Here is an 18,721-nt window from a genome sequence, read left to right as displayed (position 1 = left end):
AGTAAGAACTGTACTATATTTTCCAAAATGTCTTCTATAAATGCATTTATATATGTATAATTCTCATGCCAAAGAGCTCAGCAAATCACTTTCCACCAACAAATTTAGTACATACTTATGGAAAAGTTTACTCATATTTGTAAATAACATATAACAACAATAAAAAAGACTCAGATTGACTTGTCCCCATACTGGCAGTCCAACATAGATTCCTTTCACAGTTATAAATAAATACTTCACAGTGTTTGCACAAAATATCTGGTAATAAATAACAAAAATATTGTGTCCCCCAAATCTTTTTTCTTGTCATGGCTAATTTGTATAATTGAGGTACTGTCATTCACACAGTTGATTCTTAAACGTTTGGACTTGTAAAGAGTTGGGCACAAGATCTTGCCTTTAAAGCTAGTCATCAAAATCAAGGGCTATCCTGGGATACTTTATTACGAAGGGAAAGAAACTAACATTGCCAGGTCCTAACTTGTTCAGCCCTGGGCTAAGTATGTGGGATGCCACAGGTCAGGTAGTCTTTGAAGTAACCTTATGAAGTGGGAATTAGATCGATTTTATGTAAGAGAAAACTGAAGCCAACGAGGTAAAATAACTCATCCCAAGTGATGAAGCTTGCCTAGGTCCCAGCCAGGCTTAGTCAAGCCCTGGTCCATCTGATTTCAAAGCCCTTGCTCCTTCTCTCTATTGCACACTGGTTCCAATTGCACACTGAGTTCTCTCTGTTGCACACTGAGCAACATTTTTTTTTAATTGATTATGAAATAAAGTTAAACAGCTTCATCATTATCATTGTCATTATTTTTCTTTTTAGCTACTATTTTTTGAGTGCTTTTCTGATTGGTCTGTCTTGTGGAAAGAGTTTGCAATCCTCACATGAACCTTGTAAGGTGAATCTGCCAGCGTGTTGCTACAGACCGTGCTTACTTCAGCCAGTTTCTCTGCTGAATATCCTCCTTTTACTGATGAGGAAACCAAGTCAAAAAGTCATAAATGACACACCCAAGGCTGGGAAGTAGTTGAGCAGGTATTTAGACTCAGATCTATTTCACCCCGTGCCTATGGGCCGTTTTCACATTCTTTTCAGCTGGACAGTTTTAAAAATATATAATGTTGCACTCATTAAATAACCTGAAATTTTACAATCTGAAAGGGAACTGATAACTTGAGGCACTCTATAACTATGCTTCAACACCTCAAAAAGGTTCCACCAGGCACTTCTGAAAATGATTTGTACAGCCTTTTTTTACTTGAGTGGTGGTCAACATTCTCACAACTTGGCTCACGTTTTTATGCTGAACAAATGGTTCATGACCCTTTATTCTGGGGGCTGGATTCCTCAAACAATTGTGGTCCCAGTGAATCCACAGTGATGTGGTGAATAGCAAGGATCAAGGCGTTGTTGCCTAGTTGATATTCATGAAATACTTGGCCTTAATAGGTCAGGAATTATTTTCCCCATATTTCTCTAATTACATTAAAGAATATAAGGTTTTTAAAAAACTGGCAAAAAATGTGATGTTTAATATTAAATATCCAACTGGAGAAGGCTTGGATTAATAAGATGGAAAAATTGGGGATGACCTGAAAAATTAATTTATCACTGACCTGTTTTCATATCTTGAAGCTTTTATGATCTAGTTTTAAATCTACACTGCTTTTTTTTTTTTTTTTTTTTTTTTTTTTTTGAGACAGAGTCTCGCTCTATCACCCAGGCTGGAGTGTAGTGGTGCAATCTCGGTTCACTGTAACCTCCGCCTCCTAGGTTCAAGTGATTCTCCTGCCTCAGCCTTCCAAGTAACTGGGATTACAGGCACGCATCACCATGCCCTGCTAATTTTTTGTATTTTAGTAAAGACAGGGTTTCACCATGCTGACCAGGCTGGTCTCGAACTCCTGACCTCATGATCCGCCCACCTCAGCCTCCGAAAGTGCTGGGATTACAGGCATGAGCCACCGTGCCTGGCCTGCACTGCTTTTTCATAGTGAATGTTTCTATTGCTGATAATCATAGAGGCAAATACAGACTTAGTTTACTTTTTTGACTAAAGGCAAAATATATATAACCATGCTTGTACTGTTATAGTTTATATGAATTGTGATTTATCCATCTATTCATTTCCATTTTAGGCAAAACAATTCATCATTTTAAAGTCTAGTCTAATAAGCATTTTATGATAAAAAGGAATAAAATGGGAGTAGGTATTGATGTAGATTACAGATCTATTTTGTCAAAATTTTACCCTTAAAAGACTTTTTCGTTGGGTCAGAAATACATTTTCCTGCTTTGAGTGTATTGACAAATTTTCCCTTTAAGATATATTAAAATTTAAATATATAGTTTGAAGTCTTATAAGAATTATAAATTTTGACTTATGTCTTACAAGACATAATTTTTTACTTAAGAGAAAATTGTCCTAAAGGACAACTCAGTCTCTTTAACACTCAGGAATAGGCTAGGGTCACTATTTTGTAAACTAACAGCTGTGTAATTTCTCGAATCATGTCAAGAGCATTGATAAACAATTTTCTTAAACTTAAACTTACTGAAGTCTTGCAGAGATGTAAACACTGAGCTCTTTTAATCTATGTGCCTTATTTATTGCTCCTGGAAACAATATTATTATGCCTGTAGGACTGCCCTAGACAATCTCAGATTCATAATGTTAGGGCTGAATACACTCCACAGCATTATGGGTTAAAACTCATGCCACTTCTAGATCTTTCATTAAATTCTCTCTATCTTCCTAACTCCACCCAAATCAGTATACGACTCAGATGCCTTGAATCTCCAAAAACATGTCTTGAAACAGTCTGTTGGAAGCCAGCTGTCTTCTATGGACTCCATAGAAATGTGTTCACTGTCTGTTCCTCCCACAAGGCATGTGTCCCCTTCTTCTTGCATTGTAGATACTTACTGATATACTGTATTTTCCCTGCCAGAGAGTAAGCTCATCAAGGGAGCCATCTGAATCACTTTAGTTTCTTTTGTCATATAACTCACATGAAGTAGATTCTCAAGTATTGAGTATTGAATGTGTACTTAATAATTTCTGTTAGCCGTGACACATTTTCAAAGAAGGGTTTTAGGAAGTACTCGGTCAAGGAAAAAAAAAAGCCATAAGAATAGAAGACTCTTCAAGAGCTAAGTCAGAATAACTGGCACTTAAAAGTGACACATTCAATTTCTTCACCTTTATATAACCTCCAGAAGATCAAATGTTGATAAAATATTTATCTTCAGTTGTCACAAGCCAGACTTTGATTTAAAACTCTTGGGTACATGAATGTCATGCCAGGCCAGAAATACATCATCATGTATTTTTAATTTAAACATGGGTATGTAAAAAATTTATATATGCCTGATATGAAAAAATTTGAGTGAAAATCTCCCAACAGTCACCACAAACAAGAAAACAGAATCTAAAAGCAATTTTTAAACTTCTGTAAAAGTGCAATGAAAAGCCTTCTGCTTGCAAGTCCAATGTGGTATTGAAATGACACATAAAACGCATTCTCTTACCTTTAGGGAATCAAAGCAGGCAATTACTCTTCCATTTTCAACCTGACAACTTTTGGGGGGATGAGCAAATTTGCATTCTTCATCGGAGCGTGAGCATGTTCCTCTTTGAAACTGTCTGCAGACTTCTAATGTCAGCCATTTTGTATCTCTGACTGGGGCAACGTTCAAAGCCATGGTGATAAAGTAATTTGGGCTGTTTGTTTCTGTTAAATGATGAAATCAATCCAAGTTCTAATGATTCCAAAACTACTGTTGTGAAAACTCCCACATGTAAGTCTGAAGGTGAGTGATAAATTGCTTAGTGAAGTCCAATCCAGGGAACACGATGATGAGAAAGTTTATGGACAGGCAATCACTCATCAATCAACATGTCCCACTTGAAGATGGCGGGCCACAATAAAAGCACGCTCAGTGTCATCTCTGGCTTTCAACGTCTGAGTCTCTTGGCTGTTTTGCAGATACACCTGTTTTTAATAAAGTGACTTCAATTTCATGGCACTCCTTGGGAGAATATTTAATGCTGACGCTCACAGCTATTGACGATGTTAGAAAATAAGACACTCAGATGTTCATATTTTAGCAGGATGTTTTTCTTCCCCCTTTTTGAATTCTGAAATTAAGCAATTGGCAAAGTCAGACAACTGAGGTATCTTCATCCACTCATAAGGTCAGGGTAAAGTGTACTTGACAGAAGAGCGAGCTGTGAATACAAAGAAAGCTCCCAGGCTGCAGTTTCCAGCAAAAGTGACTTCACACAGGCACTTCTAAATGATAAACCTGCAAAACAGAAATGAAATATCAACCTTTATGCAAACTCAATGAATCAACACTCCAACGAACTTTTGAACTCTTATCTAGAATTTGCAAAAGCACGGTTTAGAGCTTTGAGCTTTGAATATAGTGAGAAAAGTTATGCATTAAAGAAAAAAAAAAGAATACGCAACGGAAACCGTATTGCAGAATTGTCTAGGCAGCAGTCCAAAAGTTAGGAATGACTCAAACAGATGAGTGTGGCAGACACAATAATTAGGCCTTCTGAAACAATCCCATCTAATGTGCTTAATCGCCAAAACAGTGTATTAGGACTGTGGCTTCCAATTAATTTCACATTTAGGCCATTGATTTTATTGTTGGGAGTGCTATAAACAATTATTTGGGATGTATCCCTCCTATGTAATAAAGATATTGTCATTTTGGATGAAGTGTGGGCTCTTTCTTCTTTATGTTCTTCCTAGTTTACAGAGATGTGGACTTAGAGATGGGTAGGTAGGATCCTCTTGATATTTTTTCTCAGGTGTCTTAATATTTCCTCTCCTCCATGACTTACCTAATGTTTATCTTCCTATTTACACTGCAAGCATTCACGGGGCAAAGACTATTCTTTGTAGTTTTCATTTCTGTATTCCCAGTGCCTTAGTCTATGGTGTATATTAGACCCTCAAGAAATATATATTGACCAATTTAACTGATGACTAAATGCCAGGAATGTAAATTAGTTTTAGTTGAGTTCAGTTTAGTTTTTAACTGAGTCATAATCTAAAAACGCTCTGTAGTATGGAATGCTGGAGTTAAAACACATGGCTACAACAAAAATATAGTCAGTAAGTTCAGATGTCTAAAATAAGCACCTTCAGTTTCTTTTAACTTTTTCAAGGGTTATGAAATCATTGAACATTAAATTACAGTTACTGGGATAAGCATGAATAAAGGACTAAAGTCCAGAAGTTGATTATTTTCATGAACTGGATATGCCACAAATGACCTTACATACTTGCTGAGCCTTGATGTCTTTCTAAAAAATTTATACCTGAGAAGAACTTAATGAAGACTGGAAGTAGATTATTTTAAATTGGCAGGTACCAAATAAGTTCAGAGAGCTATATATATATATATATATATATATATATATATATATATATATTTTTTTTTTTTTTTTTTTTTTTTTTTTTTTTGAGATGGAGTCTTTCTCTGTCACCCAGGCTGGAGTGCAGTAGTGCAAACTTGGCTCACTGCAATCTCTGCCTCCTGGGTTTAAATGGTTCTTGTGCCTCAGCCTCCCAAGTAGCTGAGACTACAGGTGTCTGACACCACGCCTGGCTAAGTTTTGTATTTTTAGTAGAGACAGGGTTTCGTGGTTTCATCATGTTGACCGGGCTGGTTTCGAACTCCTGACCTCAGGTGATCCGCTCACCTCTGTCTCCCAAAGTGCTGAGATTACAGGCGTGAGCCACCGTGCCCAGCCCAGAGAGCAATAATTTTTAAGTGGTTCACAAGTGTTCCCTGAAAAATTATGTCCCCAAATCAATTAAGTTTATTTAACCCTGGGTAAACCAAGCCAGACGAGCTTTCTTGCATTAGGGCTTTTTTATTCTTTTTTTTTTTTTTCTTTTTTCTTTGAGACAGAGTTTCATCTTGTCGCCCGGGCTGGAGTGCAGTGGTGTGGTCTTGGGTTACTGCAACCTCCGCCTCCTGAGTTCAAGTGATTCTCCTGCCTCAGCTCCCCAGTAGCTGGGATTACTGGTGCCTACCACCATGCCCAGATAACTTTTGTAGTTTTAGTAGAGGTGGGGTTTTCACCGTGTTGTCCAGGCTGTTTTCAAACTCCTCGCCTCAGGTGATCCACCCACCTTGGCCTCCTAAAATGTTGGGATTACAGACATGAGCACCGCATCCGGCCTGCCACAGGGCTTTTCTTGGCTGCTGTGTCTGATGGGTCCCTTATAAGGGAGAAGCTACAATGGTGTCTCAAGCTTATCTGATGATGGAACATTTATTTAAGCAGGACATCTCTTGGGACTGGTAGGAAATGCTACTTCATCCCAATAATTATTTTACATTTGAATAAAAGTGTTTGCATGAGTTCTAATTGCATGTGCATTTAAGGAAGTTGGCAATCTTGAAAGCTATGACACATAGCAAACTTCAATTATAAAATATTTGAGGGATCCAGGCAGGCTCCTGCAAGTCTGTTTGGCAACGTTGTGTTCACAGAAGCTAATATCAGCGAGCTTAAGCTAGGGAGCTTAAGAAGATGAGTTTAATAACCAAATTTAATATGGGTTGGGTTTCATAGACCAGCCTGGACTTGTATCTTTATTACCTCAACCTGTACCTCTGGCTCCCATGGAGAACAAAGGATGAGGAAAGCAAGGGACAAGGACACATTTCTGCCTGCATCAAGGGAGATGAGGCACCAATGACAAGGGTATTTCAAATGATGCACTGAACACACTTAAGTGTTTGAAAAATATTACATAGAGTCCCCAAGTCCTCAGTAGCAGGCCCCAAGGTAGATGCTCAACCTCAAAGGCAGCAGAGTCTCTCCCAGGGGCTCCCATGAAGGAAAAGAAAGAGGTAAACATAGGTACTGTTGCATACATGGCATGAATAATTACTCAGATGTTCCTAAAAGTTCCCCAGGAGCTATGTTTCCAAAGCAGTTCAGTGAATGCTGCACATTTTTATTCTTACTTACAGGTAAGAAGCCTTTTCTATTCCCCCTGGAAGAAATACATTTTTTCCCCCTGGGAGAATCCCCATTTCAACTTACTGTGAAAATCCCACTAGAATTCAGATGATCAGACTCTACCAAGATACACTTGCTTAAAATTAAGTATTTATTTGAATTGACAAAAATTGTATAGGATTATTATGTACAAATGATATTTTGAAATATGTATGCATTGTGGAATAGCTAAATTGAGCTAATTAACATATGCATACTTAGCATTTTTTAATTGTGAGAACACTTAAAACCTCTAAGTGAGATCATGCCCTATTTGTCTTTAAGATAAACTGGCTTTTAAAGGCCGGGATGGCCTTCCTTACACCTTATACAAAAATTAACTCAAGATGGATTAAAGACTTAAATTTAAAACCCAAACCATAAAAAACCCTAGAAGAAAACCTAGGCAATACCATTCAGGACATAGACATGGGAAAAGACTTCATGACAGAAACACCAAAAGCAATTGCAACAAAAGCCAAAATTGACAAACGGGATCTAATTAAACTAAAGAGCTTCTGCACAGCAAAAGAAGCTATCATCAGAGTGAATGGGCAACCTACAGAATGGGAGAAAATTTTTGCAATCTATCCAACTGACAAAGGTCTAATATCCAGAATCTACAAGGAACTTAAATAAATTTACAAGAAAAAAAATCCTATCAAAAAGTGATATGAACATACAAAGGATATGAAAAGGGCAATGGATATGAACAGACACTTCTCAAAAGAAGACATTTACATAGCCAACAAACATGAAAAAAAAGCTCAACATCACTGATCATCAGAAAAACGCAAATCAAAACCACAATGAGATACCATCTCATGTCAGTCAGAATGGTGATTATTAAAAAGTCAGGAAATAATAGATACTGGCGAGGCTGCGGAGAAATAGGAATGCTTTTACACTGTCGGTGGGAATATAAATGAGTTCAACCATTGTGGAAGACAGTATGGTGATTCCTCAAGGATCTAGAACCAGAAATACCATTTGGCCCAACAGTCTCATTACTGGGTATATATACCCAAAGGAATATAAATCATTCCACTGTAAAGACACATGCACACCTATGTTTATTGCAGCACTATTTACAATAGCAAAGACATGGAATCAACCCAAATGCCCATCAATAATAGAGTGGATAAAGAAAATGTGGTACATATACACCATGGAATACTATGCAGCGGAATGAGATCACGTCCTTTGCAGGGACATGCATAAAGCTAGAAGCGATCATCCTCAGCAAACTAACACCGGAACAAAAAACCAAATACTGCATGTTCTCACTCATAAGTAGAAGTTAAACATTGAGAACACACAGACACAGAGAGGGGAACATCACATACAAGAGCCTGCTGGGAGTTTGGGGGGTGAGGGGAGGGAACGTAGAGGACGGGTCAATAGGTGCAGCAAACTACCATGGCACATACATACCTATGTGACACACCTGCACATTCAGCACATATATCCTGCTTTTTGGGTTTTTTTTTTAGAAATAAAATAAATAAATAAATTTTAGAAAGTTGGGTAGGCTAGGTGCAGTGGCTCATGCCTGTCATCCTAGCACTTTGGGAGGCCAAAATGGGCCGATCACTTGAGGCCGGGAGTTTGGTACCAGCCTGGCCAACATGGCAAAACCCTGTCTCTACTAAAAATACAAAGATAAGCCTGGCAAATGCCTGTAATCCCAGCTACTTGGGAGGCTGAGGCATGAGAATTGCTTGAACCTGGGAGGTGGAGGTTGCAGTGAGCTGAGATCGTGCCACTGCACTCCAGCCTGGGCAACACAGACAACCTCTGTCTCAAAAAAACAAAAAAGAGCAGGTGTACCCAAGCTTTCTGATGGCCAGAGTCACTTGTACAGCAAAGATATTTTGGAAGGAAGGAGGTGTGCATTATATCACAGGTACAACGTACTGTTATCATAGCCTCTCATGAATCCACTCTTTCTCCCAGCTTGTTCTTTGTTCCTTTCCAAAAAGCTATATGGCTACTGTCAGCATAGGCACCTGTACCAAGGAGTGGGTACAGGCAGGCAGATGTGGGGAAGAGGAAGAGAGCCACTTGAGCTAGGTTAGATGGGTCCACCAAAGAGAACAGCAGTGGAGGGTAAGGATGGACTAGACCACATTTTGGCATGGCCATCAAGAGACGGGACTGAGAGATATGCCAACATATAGACATAATAGAATATTGGACTCACTAGCCTGCCAGTTGCTGAGAGGAAGGGGCATGTGTCAGACTGTGCTGTTCAAGGCAGAAATCACCAGCAACATATCAATCAAGCACCTGAAATGAGGCAAATGCAACTGAGACTCTAAATTTTAAATTTTTATTTATTCTTAATGAATTTAAATTTTAAAAAGTCACCCTTGATTCAGTCATTGGAAAACTTTTTAGTGTGATTGGACTAAGTTGAGCATATAAATTTACTTTTTTAATTTTAAATTTTATGAAACCTACGTACAGATGGAGTACTGCCAATGAAAATTTAGCATCCAAATTCAGATGTGCTCTAAGTAGAAAATACACACTGAATTCAAAAATACATGGCTTGTAAGGAAAAAAAAGAATGTGAAAATATCTTATTAATGTTGTTTCATAGTTATTACGTAGTGAATTATTATTTTTAATATATTGGGTTAAATATTAAAATTGATCTCACCTGCTTCTTTTTACCACTCAAAAATTCAGAATTATCTAAGTAGCTCACATTCTATTTCTATGGATGGTGCTGTCTTAAGGGCTTTTGCATTTCTTCTATTAGTCAACAGGACTTCTGGGAGTGGTAGAAAGTCCTAAGAACTAGCTTCCAGCCTTCACTTTACCGAGGTGTCTCATCACATAATCTTGGGCAAGTCAATTTCTTTGAGACCCACCTTCTTCATCTAAATATTGATAATAGTTCCTGCCTATATGTACACGGTTGCTGCCATGAAAGACAGATTATAGTAGAAATATAAAAGAACTCTGTGATTTTTAAAAGTTACTATACCAATCTGTATTAACAAAATCTACTTTCAGGCTTCCTCTCTCTCTACAATAGTTTGGTATGATGACCAGCATTAGACCTGGTGCAGATCTGCTCCAGCCACAGAGTCTGAGAGCAGGGAGGTGCCTAGAGATCAACGGTCTGACTGCATAGGGGTACCTGGACCTATTATCTGGAGGCGGCTTCACTTCTCACATCGCCTTTATTTTGCAACCAAAGGGACCCTCAGAGAGGCTTTTCCAAGTGTCACTACAAAAACCTTAAGCCTGCTTTCTTCCTTCAGCTGCTGCTAACCAAACGTGAAGGGAACACCTCTGGGGCCAAGCAGTCACCCTGGGTGGGAAGCAGGGCTCAAATACTCTTGTAGCACCAATGGGAGCCTGCTTCCCTGAGGGCATGGTGGAAATGCAGCTGCTTTTCCATTCACAGTGCCCTGGATGAGCAGGGAGGAAGGGGTGGCATTTCAAGTTCATCTGCCCAGAGGGGCCTCTTGTTAATAATGTCTGGAGAGGGCACCTCCAGGCATTTCATAATTTTGGAAATTAGGAAAATTCCCATCAAGATTCCATGTATAATGGCATTGCCCCATTATAGGCAAGGCACCCTTGACCTTTCCCAGGAGTTTCTAGGCTGCACTGGGGACAGGATCTCTGCCCACATGATTTTCCAGTTTTGTCTAAGTCTCTCTCACTGGTGTGTTTTGGCTTCCCTCTCTTTCACTTCTTTTGACTTTTCTGGTTTTATTTCCAACGTCCCAAACAATCCCACCCTAATTAGCTCCTTCCAGTGCAGAACCTAGGCAATGTTTGGGAGTAGTTGCCCCCGATTATTTCTCTGGCGGGCCCTCTCCTCTTCCTCCTCAGGCATTTAGGAACTTCCTGCCTTTCCCAGCCACCTCCTGCAAGAGGATATGAGCCTGCCTGAAGGTTCAGCTGAGCCACCCTCCGGCAGGCCCTCCTCACCGGCCTGCATCCGGAACAGTGCCCCCTGTTCCTCCTTTCCCCTTTGACATCCTCTCCTACAGCCCATCTTTAATACTGCCTGGTCATTATTTTTAAATAGGTATCATTATTCCTTAATTCAGAAGAACCGTAAATATTGATTTCTCCATCTGCCTCCCCACAGGGTACACTCCTACAGGGTTTGCCTCAGGTATCTGATAGACCTTGTGTATTATTTTTCAGTCTCTAGAGTTCAGTTCAGTGCCTGGTATGCCGAATATACTGGACAAATGTTTGTTGAATGAGCTCCTGATCCTCCTCCAAGGAATATTTGCATTTTAATAAGAACCAAACTCAAGCTAAAGGAATAATGCTCTGAATGGGGAATTCCAGTATTATCCATAGGAAAATTCCAGCAGATGCCACTGGCTTACCCTGCTGCTGCTAAGTAGGCTGAGGCTGGGAGCTGCCCCAGGGATGCACACCATGAGCCTCAATGCCCAGCGGTTTTTAAAGTGTTGTGCCTGGGCCGGCAGCGGCAGCATCCGCTGGGAGCTGGTTAGGAATGCACACTCTCGGCCCCGTGCGGTGGCTCACACCTGTAATCCCAGCACTTCGGGAGGCCGAGGCAGATGAATCATTTGAAGTCAGGAGTTCCAGACCAGCCTGAAAAGCATAGTGAAACCCCATCTCTACAAAAAATAGAAAAAAAATTAGCCAGGCATGTGTGGTGGCGCATGCCTGTAATCCCAGCTATTCAGGAGGCCGAGATATGAGAATCACTTGAACCCGGGAGGCAGAGGTTGCAGTGACCCAAGATTGTGCCACTGCACTCCAGCCTGGATGACAAGAGCCACACTGTCTCAAAAAAAGGAAGGGAGGAAGGGAGGGAGGGAGGGAGGAAGGGAGGGAGGGAGGGAGGGAGGGAGGGAGGAAGCCAGGAAAAAAGGAAGGAAGGGAAAAGAAGTGCACACTCTTAGGCCCCACCACCAAGGTCCTGGATCAGATACCCTGATGGTGAGGACCAGCAATCTGTGTCTGAATGCAGGCTCAAGCTTGAAAACCCCTGTTGGAAGCATTTCTTGCCTTCTGTGTGCCAGGCATCCTGCTGCTTGCTGAAGGAACAAAGATGTCCACCCAGAGTTACCTGCAGGCTTTTGAGTTCACTGATTTCCCTAGAAACAATTGTAAGAGTGCTGGCCGGGCTACCCCCAGCGGCTGTTTCTGATCAATAAAAACAAAACAACAAAACAGAGCCAGACTCACAGAAAACACCTGAGAGATTTGTTTCAGCTAAGACGTCTTTCTGTGAGAATCAGGAAGGACACTGACCCATAGCCCTCTGGAGGGGGTGGGCGGGGCCTTGTTTTATGGACGCTTGTCTGAGAGAGGACCACTTTAAAGGGACTAGTGGCCTGATGACCAGCAGGTCAGCCATCAGAAGGAGCTGCTTTGTAGTGCCCCATCCTCTCCAGACGGCGTGTGATTTAAGGAATATCCAGGTTCACTGCTTGACTCATCTTTAAAGGAAAGGCAAGACTGAAGTTCGAGAAGAAAGAAACGAGGTTCTGTAGTATTTTCTGAAATGCCAAAGGATGTGCCGTTCAACTCTACAAAATAATCCCAAGCTATTTTTAGGGTCTTTACTTACATGACACTTCATTTTTCAAAATGTATTTAAAAACTCTTCTAAGTGTTAGATTTTCAGAAAAGAGTCACTTTTGACTGTATAAAAGAATTTGCCGCTCACATTCTTTTGCAGCTGCTAAGTTATGCAGGGCGAGTTTGGAAAGCCTGGCTTTTCACTCTGCAAGGAGGTGACCTCCCTCCATTCCACGCCTCTCAGACAAGCCGGGGCTGTGGACCCCAGGTGTCTCCTCCGTGCCATTGCTTTCTAGATAGTTTGTACATTTTTTAAGGGAAAAACATCAATCATGTCCAATCTTGAGACTGAGATTGATCAAAATTTCAGACCACCTTAAGGGAAATAATTCTGCAGCGCATAATTCCTCCAGTTTACTTTCGGGTCATCTATGATATTTTAGCTGCCTGCCAGACATCGGCCTCCTAGGGAGCTGATTAAAGGATCTTTGCAAAACAAGCCTATTTCGGAGTCAGACAGTCAAGAACTCATTATCCATTAAGTAATTTATAGGATGCCTTTAATTTTTTTATATAAATCTAATTACAAGAAAGAAACCTCGTCTCCTTGACTCTGGTATTTCCAGTTTTCGGAATCTCTGAGTTTCCTATTTTTAATTTTTAAATTCTTAAAATATATATATTTTTAAAAATAATGTTTCCTTCCTGTGAGTGGCTCAGTGTTGGAGTGTCCCCATTCTATTTCTGAAGCCTAATTTAAAATAGCTCTCAATGTGCTCTCTCTCTTGATCAATGACTTGGCCGCATCCTGAGCCTATCAGATGCAGACGCCTGGGCGGGAGAGGGCCCTGGAGGAGCTGCCAGCTGAAGGACTGGGGCTGAGAGCCACTTGACCTCCAGGAGGAGGGTGTAAGACTGCCCTGTAATCACAGCCTCGGAGAAGAGGCTCCTAACAGGGGCCTGCCCATAGGAAGCTCGGTGAACCAAGGGAAACACAGATGTGAAGAAGATGCAAATGCGAGTGAATAGAGCACTCGATTGACTTCTCAAAGAAAAACATTGAGGCAGGTAGCAAAAGAGAATTTTTTTTAATGGTTTTTCTTTCTAGATACCTTTAAATTGGTTTTGTTTTTATTTATTTATTTATTTATTTATTTTTCTTGAGATGAAGTCTTGCTCTGTTGCCCAGGCTGGAGTGCGGTGGCACAATCTCGGCTCACTGCAACCTCTGCCTCCCAGGTTCAAGTGATTCTCCTGCCTCGGTCCCCCGAGTAGCTGAGATTACAGGCACCTGCCACCAAGCCTGGCTAATTTTCGTGTTTTTAGTAGAGACAGGGCTTCACCATGTTGGCCAGGCTGGTCTCAAACTTCTGACCTCAAGTCATCCACCCACCTCAGCCTCCCAAAGTGCTGGGATTACAGGGGTGAGCCACCGTGCCCGGCCTAATTTACTGAAAATATAAATAAAATGGTGCCTTGAATGTTCTGCTTGGTTGAAGGACAAGACCAACTTTTCTAACCTGGACTCTAGTCACTCTGCCTCTGAATAGCTGTGTGATGTCACCTGCTCTGAGCTTCAGTTTCCTTGTTTTTCATCAAAGGGTTAGTAACACTTAAGCTATAAATACATGCACTGCAACCAAAATATATTTAGTAGTATACTGTCAATACTCTCTATGCGGTACCTAATCTGTATCAACATTAGTTCTTGAGACATCCACATGCATGTACGCACAAACACACAAATGACAGGTGGAAATAACTTCTTTACTAAAAGTTCTTTTCTCCAAAGTCAATGAAGTGTAAGTCAAAGAAAGTAGAAAGGCTCTTTCTCTGAAGGTAGGTACAAGCTATGAAGCCCTGCCTAGCATGTGAGTTGGACACGCCCTTGATAGATTGTCTTCTAAAACTAACTCCAAACATTCATTCCTTCTAACTAGAGAAAGAACCATGGCTGACAATGATATCTTCATTTGACATGGTACTTTGTCCTCTGGAACATACTTTCAGATATATTAATATAAGGGAAATAAAACATGGGGTTGCCCAAGGCCATTCAATGAGTCAGATAAGCCAACCTTTGTTTCATGATAAAAATAACAAAAGGAGAAATTTCCAACTGTTTTTTTTTTTTTGTATCTTATGTCTTAAAGTACAAGTGAAAAATTCATAAAACCCAGGGCTCATTTTAACATGCAAAAATTTCCAATCTCTTTTCATTGCCATTTCCAGGAATGGGTAGAGAAAGAAATCACATCTTCAATTCAAAGAGGGAAAATTTCTAAATATATTCCTGAAACTACAGCCAGATGTAATCTATTCAACACATATTTGTATTCAAATTATGTTTTTCACTGCATCTGTGTTTTCTATCCAAATATTTATGATTCAGTTAGGAGATGCTCTTATTAGAAATGAAAGCAATTGTATTAGAGACCATTGAAAACTGCGTTGCACTTACCGGTTTCCTGGATGTCCAGGAACCAATGGCTGCAGCCAGACAGAACAATGATCGATCTGTCAGCTGAAATCTAGCCCTGAATTCCCAGAGAAGTCTTTGTCAGAACTTCGATTTCCTTCCCCGGCCACAGCCTCGGGTGGACAGAACCACTTTCAGCTGACCTTTGTCGTTTTCTGTCTCTCCAGTGACCAGCCTAATGGCCATTTCATCGGCCTGTACTCCTACCTATAAATACCAGTAACCCCTTTTTTGACAAAATGTTTGTAACACAACTTATATTCTCACCAAATGAAAATCATGATGTAACCAACAGACACACTTTTTAAAAACAAAATCGATATATTGCCATAACTATAAATACAGTAATTTACATATCAACAGAAAACTATTTTATACAATAAATAATATATATTTTAAAATTTTGATGCTAAGGCACAAGCATATTAGAAGACAGAACTAAGTGTCAGAAGCTGATACCTGTATGTTTGCAGCACTGTAATGAATGTAATGGGTACAAATGTTGACTGATATAGGTTTCATAAAAGGCGTGGCTTATCAAAGTGCTGAATCATTTCTGATGAAGTTCCTAACAAGTTAAAGAATAATCTTATCTCAGTTTACACAGTTGTTGCATTCTTGAAAAATTTGATATATACTAAGACTGTCTAATAATTAAAAAAGAAAAGTAAGGCTGGGCACAGTGCCTCACACCTGTAATCCCAGCACTTTGGGAGGCCAAGGCGAGTGGATCACCCGATGTCAGGAGTTCAAGACCAGCCTTGGCAACGTGGTTAAATAAAATAAAATAAAATAATTAGCTTGGCGTGGTGATGCGCACCTGTAATCCTAGCTACTTGGGAGGCTGAAGTGGGAGAATTGCTTGAACCCAAGAGGCAGAGGTTACAGTGAGCTGAGATCGCGCCACTGCACTCCAGCCTGGGGACAGATCGAGATTCCGTCTCAAAAAAACAATTATTAAAAAAAAAAAAATGGGGGAGGACTTCAAAATGTGGGTCCTGTGTGTGCAGAAGGACATCAAAGCTCTGCCCAGGAGAAAGCAGAAGGCAACTAGAAATGGGTGTAGAAGTGATGGGCATGGATCCAGAGTTGGAGTTCATGGCCTTGGAAATGACTGCTAAAATCATGGAATGGCAAAAATAAGAGAGGAGGAAGGGATTTATTTGTATACATCTAGGAGAGAAAACAGGAAGGCTTGGACTGGATCAAGGACAGTTTATTTAGTGATTTGGAGGTGAAAAAAGGAAAAGGAGTAAGGCAAACCACAAAAAAAGAAAGCGACAAAAGATCCTTCCAATAATGCAACAGTGAGGGAGAAAGGTTCAGAGTTTCAAGAGGAGGGAGTAGCCAAAAGCCTCCACTGCCACGGACACATCAAGGCACGTGGGCAATTTGTGGTGGCTAGGTGTCATGAGGGGGAAGTCCCTGCTGGCTTTCAAGCGGGGTGGCATGATGCTGTCGGAGCTGGGGAAGGAGGCACTCAGTGCCTGGAGAATTTGGAGCATTCGCTGCTGCAAGAACAGCGTGTGGCAAGGCAGGGATTGCACTCCCAGCTCTGAAGTCAGAGATGCTTTGGTACCTGTGGGATCCTGAGCAGTTACCCTTTCAGAACCTCAGGTTTGTAGAGAGAGTTTTAAGAGTGCACTCTCTGAAGTCCCCGGGAGGGTGGGAGATAACCTTCTTCTCCCCTGACCCTTCTCACGTTTCTTTCATTTTAATGGAAGGAGAAAAACCGAACAAGAGCTCGAGGAGATAGCAGAGTAGAGGCATGGGCCAGCGTGCAGCCACTGGCCTCAAGAAGGGAGAAGGACAGGGTGGCTGGCTCCCATGGAGGCCCAGCCTCAGGGAGGAAATGAGACACTGACTTCACACTCCCAGGACCCACAGAAGGTGGGAAGTGAGGGATGCATTTGAGATAACGTTTTTAAAGTGAAAGATAATGAAGATCAGAGTGATCAAAGGGTTTATGCCTGGTGGCCTGTGCTAATTTAAAAAAAAAAAAAAGGAGGTTAGCATATCTGTGGATGGGGAAGGTGGAGAGAAGAAGGAATAGCTGGAACACAGGCAGTTTGGCTGCAAAATCCACCAAGCCTCTGTTTAACCATTCTCTTGTCTGGTTTTATGGCTTCCAGTGCACTCTTTTGTACAGTTTTATGGCTTTAAAACCCACTAGACAGTGACATTTGTGTTCTTTCTTTCTCCTATTTCTTTCTCCCCTCCTCCCTCTCTCCGATACCCTACATCCGATCCAATGGCAGATGCCTCTGGCTCCACATTCCTAATGGCGCCAGAGTCTGACCACTTCTCACCAGCTGCACTTGGCCCCCTGCCTTGGAGCCAGCATTCTCTCCCACAACATTAGTACAAAGCCTCCTCACCAGTCTACTGATGCCTCTGCCCTTGCCCCACTGCAGCCACATCTCAATAAATCATCCTGAGGGACTCTTTGGAAATGTAATCAGATCATGTCACATCTTTGCCCAGGAACCTCCAATGGCTCTCCACCTCACAGAGTGGGACCATCAAGAGCCTTATGACAGCCTACATTGACCTCGGTGACTGGCCCCATACTTTCTGACCTCCCCCCCGCAAGCCATCCTGGCCTTTGACTGCTCATTGAGTAGCCAGGGACATCCTGCCTTAGAGCTTTGACCTCGCTGTTCCCTCTGCTGGGAATATTTTTGTCCCAGATAGTCACGTAACTTGGAGGTCAGCCTATGAGGCAGTCTTTCCTGATGTAATATTGCATCAGTCTTACCTCCTCACTCTGGCTCACCCTGCTTGATTTCCCTCCAAAGTCCTCATCATTATTTGACACTCACATATGTACTTGTTTATCTATGCATTTTTCTCCCTCAACCAGACTGTAATGTCTGTGAGGGGATGGTCTGTCTGTATCCTTAACATCTACGGCAACATTTAACTTTAGAATACGGTGAGCAGTGAATAAATATTTGCTGAGTAAGCAAGTGAATGAATGAGCAAATAAACGAATGAATACACCACAGAGCTTACAGTCTCTGCCCGCCTTCATGGTTTGCTCTGCTCCATCTTCTTGATGGGATGTGAAATCTTTCTCAACTGCTGTTGTTGCTATTATTTCAGCATGCTGGGACTCCAGTTTCTTAGCTTTAAAACAGAGAGGCCTCGACAATATCTAGAGTCACTGCTGTCCTTAAAGTTCTGTGACTGTACAGTGATTGGCAAGGCTGATTTAAGGAGAAGTGTATTTTTAGGAACTCTTCTGGAAATCTTACCAGCTCGGCTGAGTTTGGCCTAGATTTGTCAGCAGGCCTTTTGAGCTGTGGGATCTAAAAGGAGCATCTGAATCGGGGGAAGGGGGACATGAGTGGAGCCCATTTTCTTCCTGCTCCTGAGTCCAGACCCAAGGAGGGAGCACAAAAGGGAATTCAGGGAGGGTGAAAAGGTGGCAGGGTCTGCCTATAGCACTCAGCGCCTTGAGGGGTTGGTGCAGGAGTGAAAAGGATTGGGGAGGTAGACTTGGAACGCTTATGCCCCAGACTGTGAAAAGGACAATGTTCAGGGGACTTGGTGCCCCAGAGGTTTCATTCTTCTTCTTTACATGTTCTCTTCTCCTAGCACAGAATATATAGAGAATGCCACTATGCACCAAGACTTCACCAGCGCACCCAGGCCCAGTCTCCATGGT

The 18,721-nt window shown here is 41.4% G+C and overlaps 1 protein-coding gene across 8 annotated transcripts in view; it reads right to left on the bottom strand.

Moving 5' to 3' along the window:
• MBNL2 (muscleblind like splicing regulator 2) overlaps positions 1-18,721 on the bottom strand; it is a 171,730-nt gene that overhangs the window by 117,060 nt on the left and 35,949 nt on the right. For all 8 annotated transcript variants that reach the window (XM_050765985.1, XM_050765986.1, XM_050765988.1 and 5 more), the window contains exon 2: positions 3,533-4,309. In XM_050765985.1, the coding sequence (XP_050621942.1) occupies positions 3,533-3,706 (174 nt within the window). In that variant the 5' untranslated portion in view covers positions 3,707-4,309. The remainder of the gene's footprint in view (positions 1-3,532; positions 4,310-18,721) is intronic.

This window comes from Macaca thibetana, chromosome 17 (genome assembly GCF_024542745.1).
Source record: "Macaca thibetana thibetana isolate TM-01 chromosome 17, ASM2454274v1, whole genome shotgun sequence".
Lineage (NCBI taxonomy): Eukaryota > Metazoa > Chordata > Mammalia > Primates > Cercopithecidae > Macaca > Macaca thibetana.
Note: the sequence above shows the minus strand (reverse complement) of the source record. Positions and strands in the feature narration are given on the sequence as shown.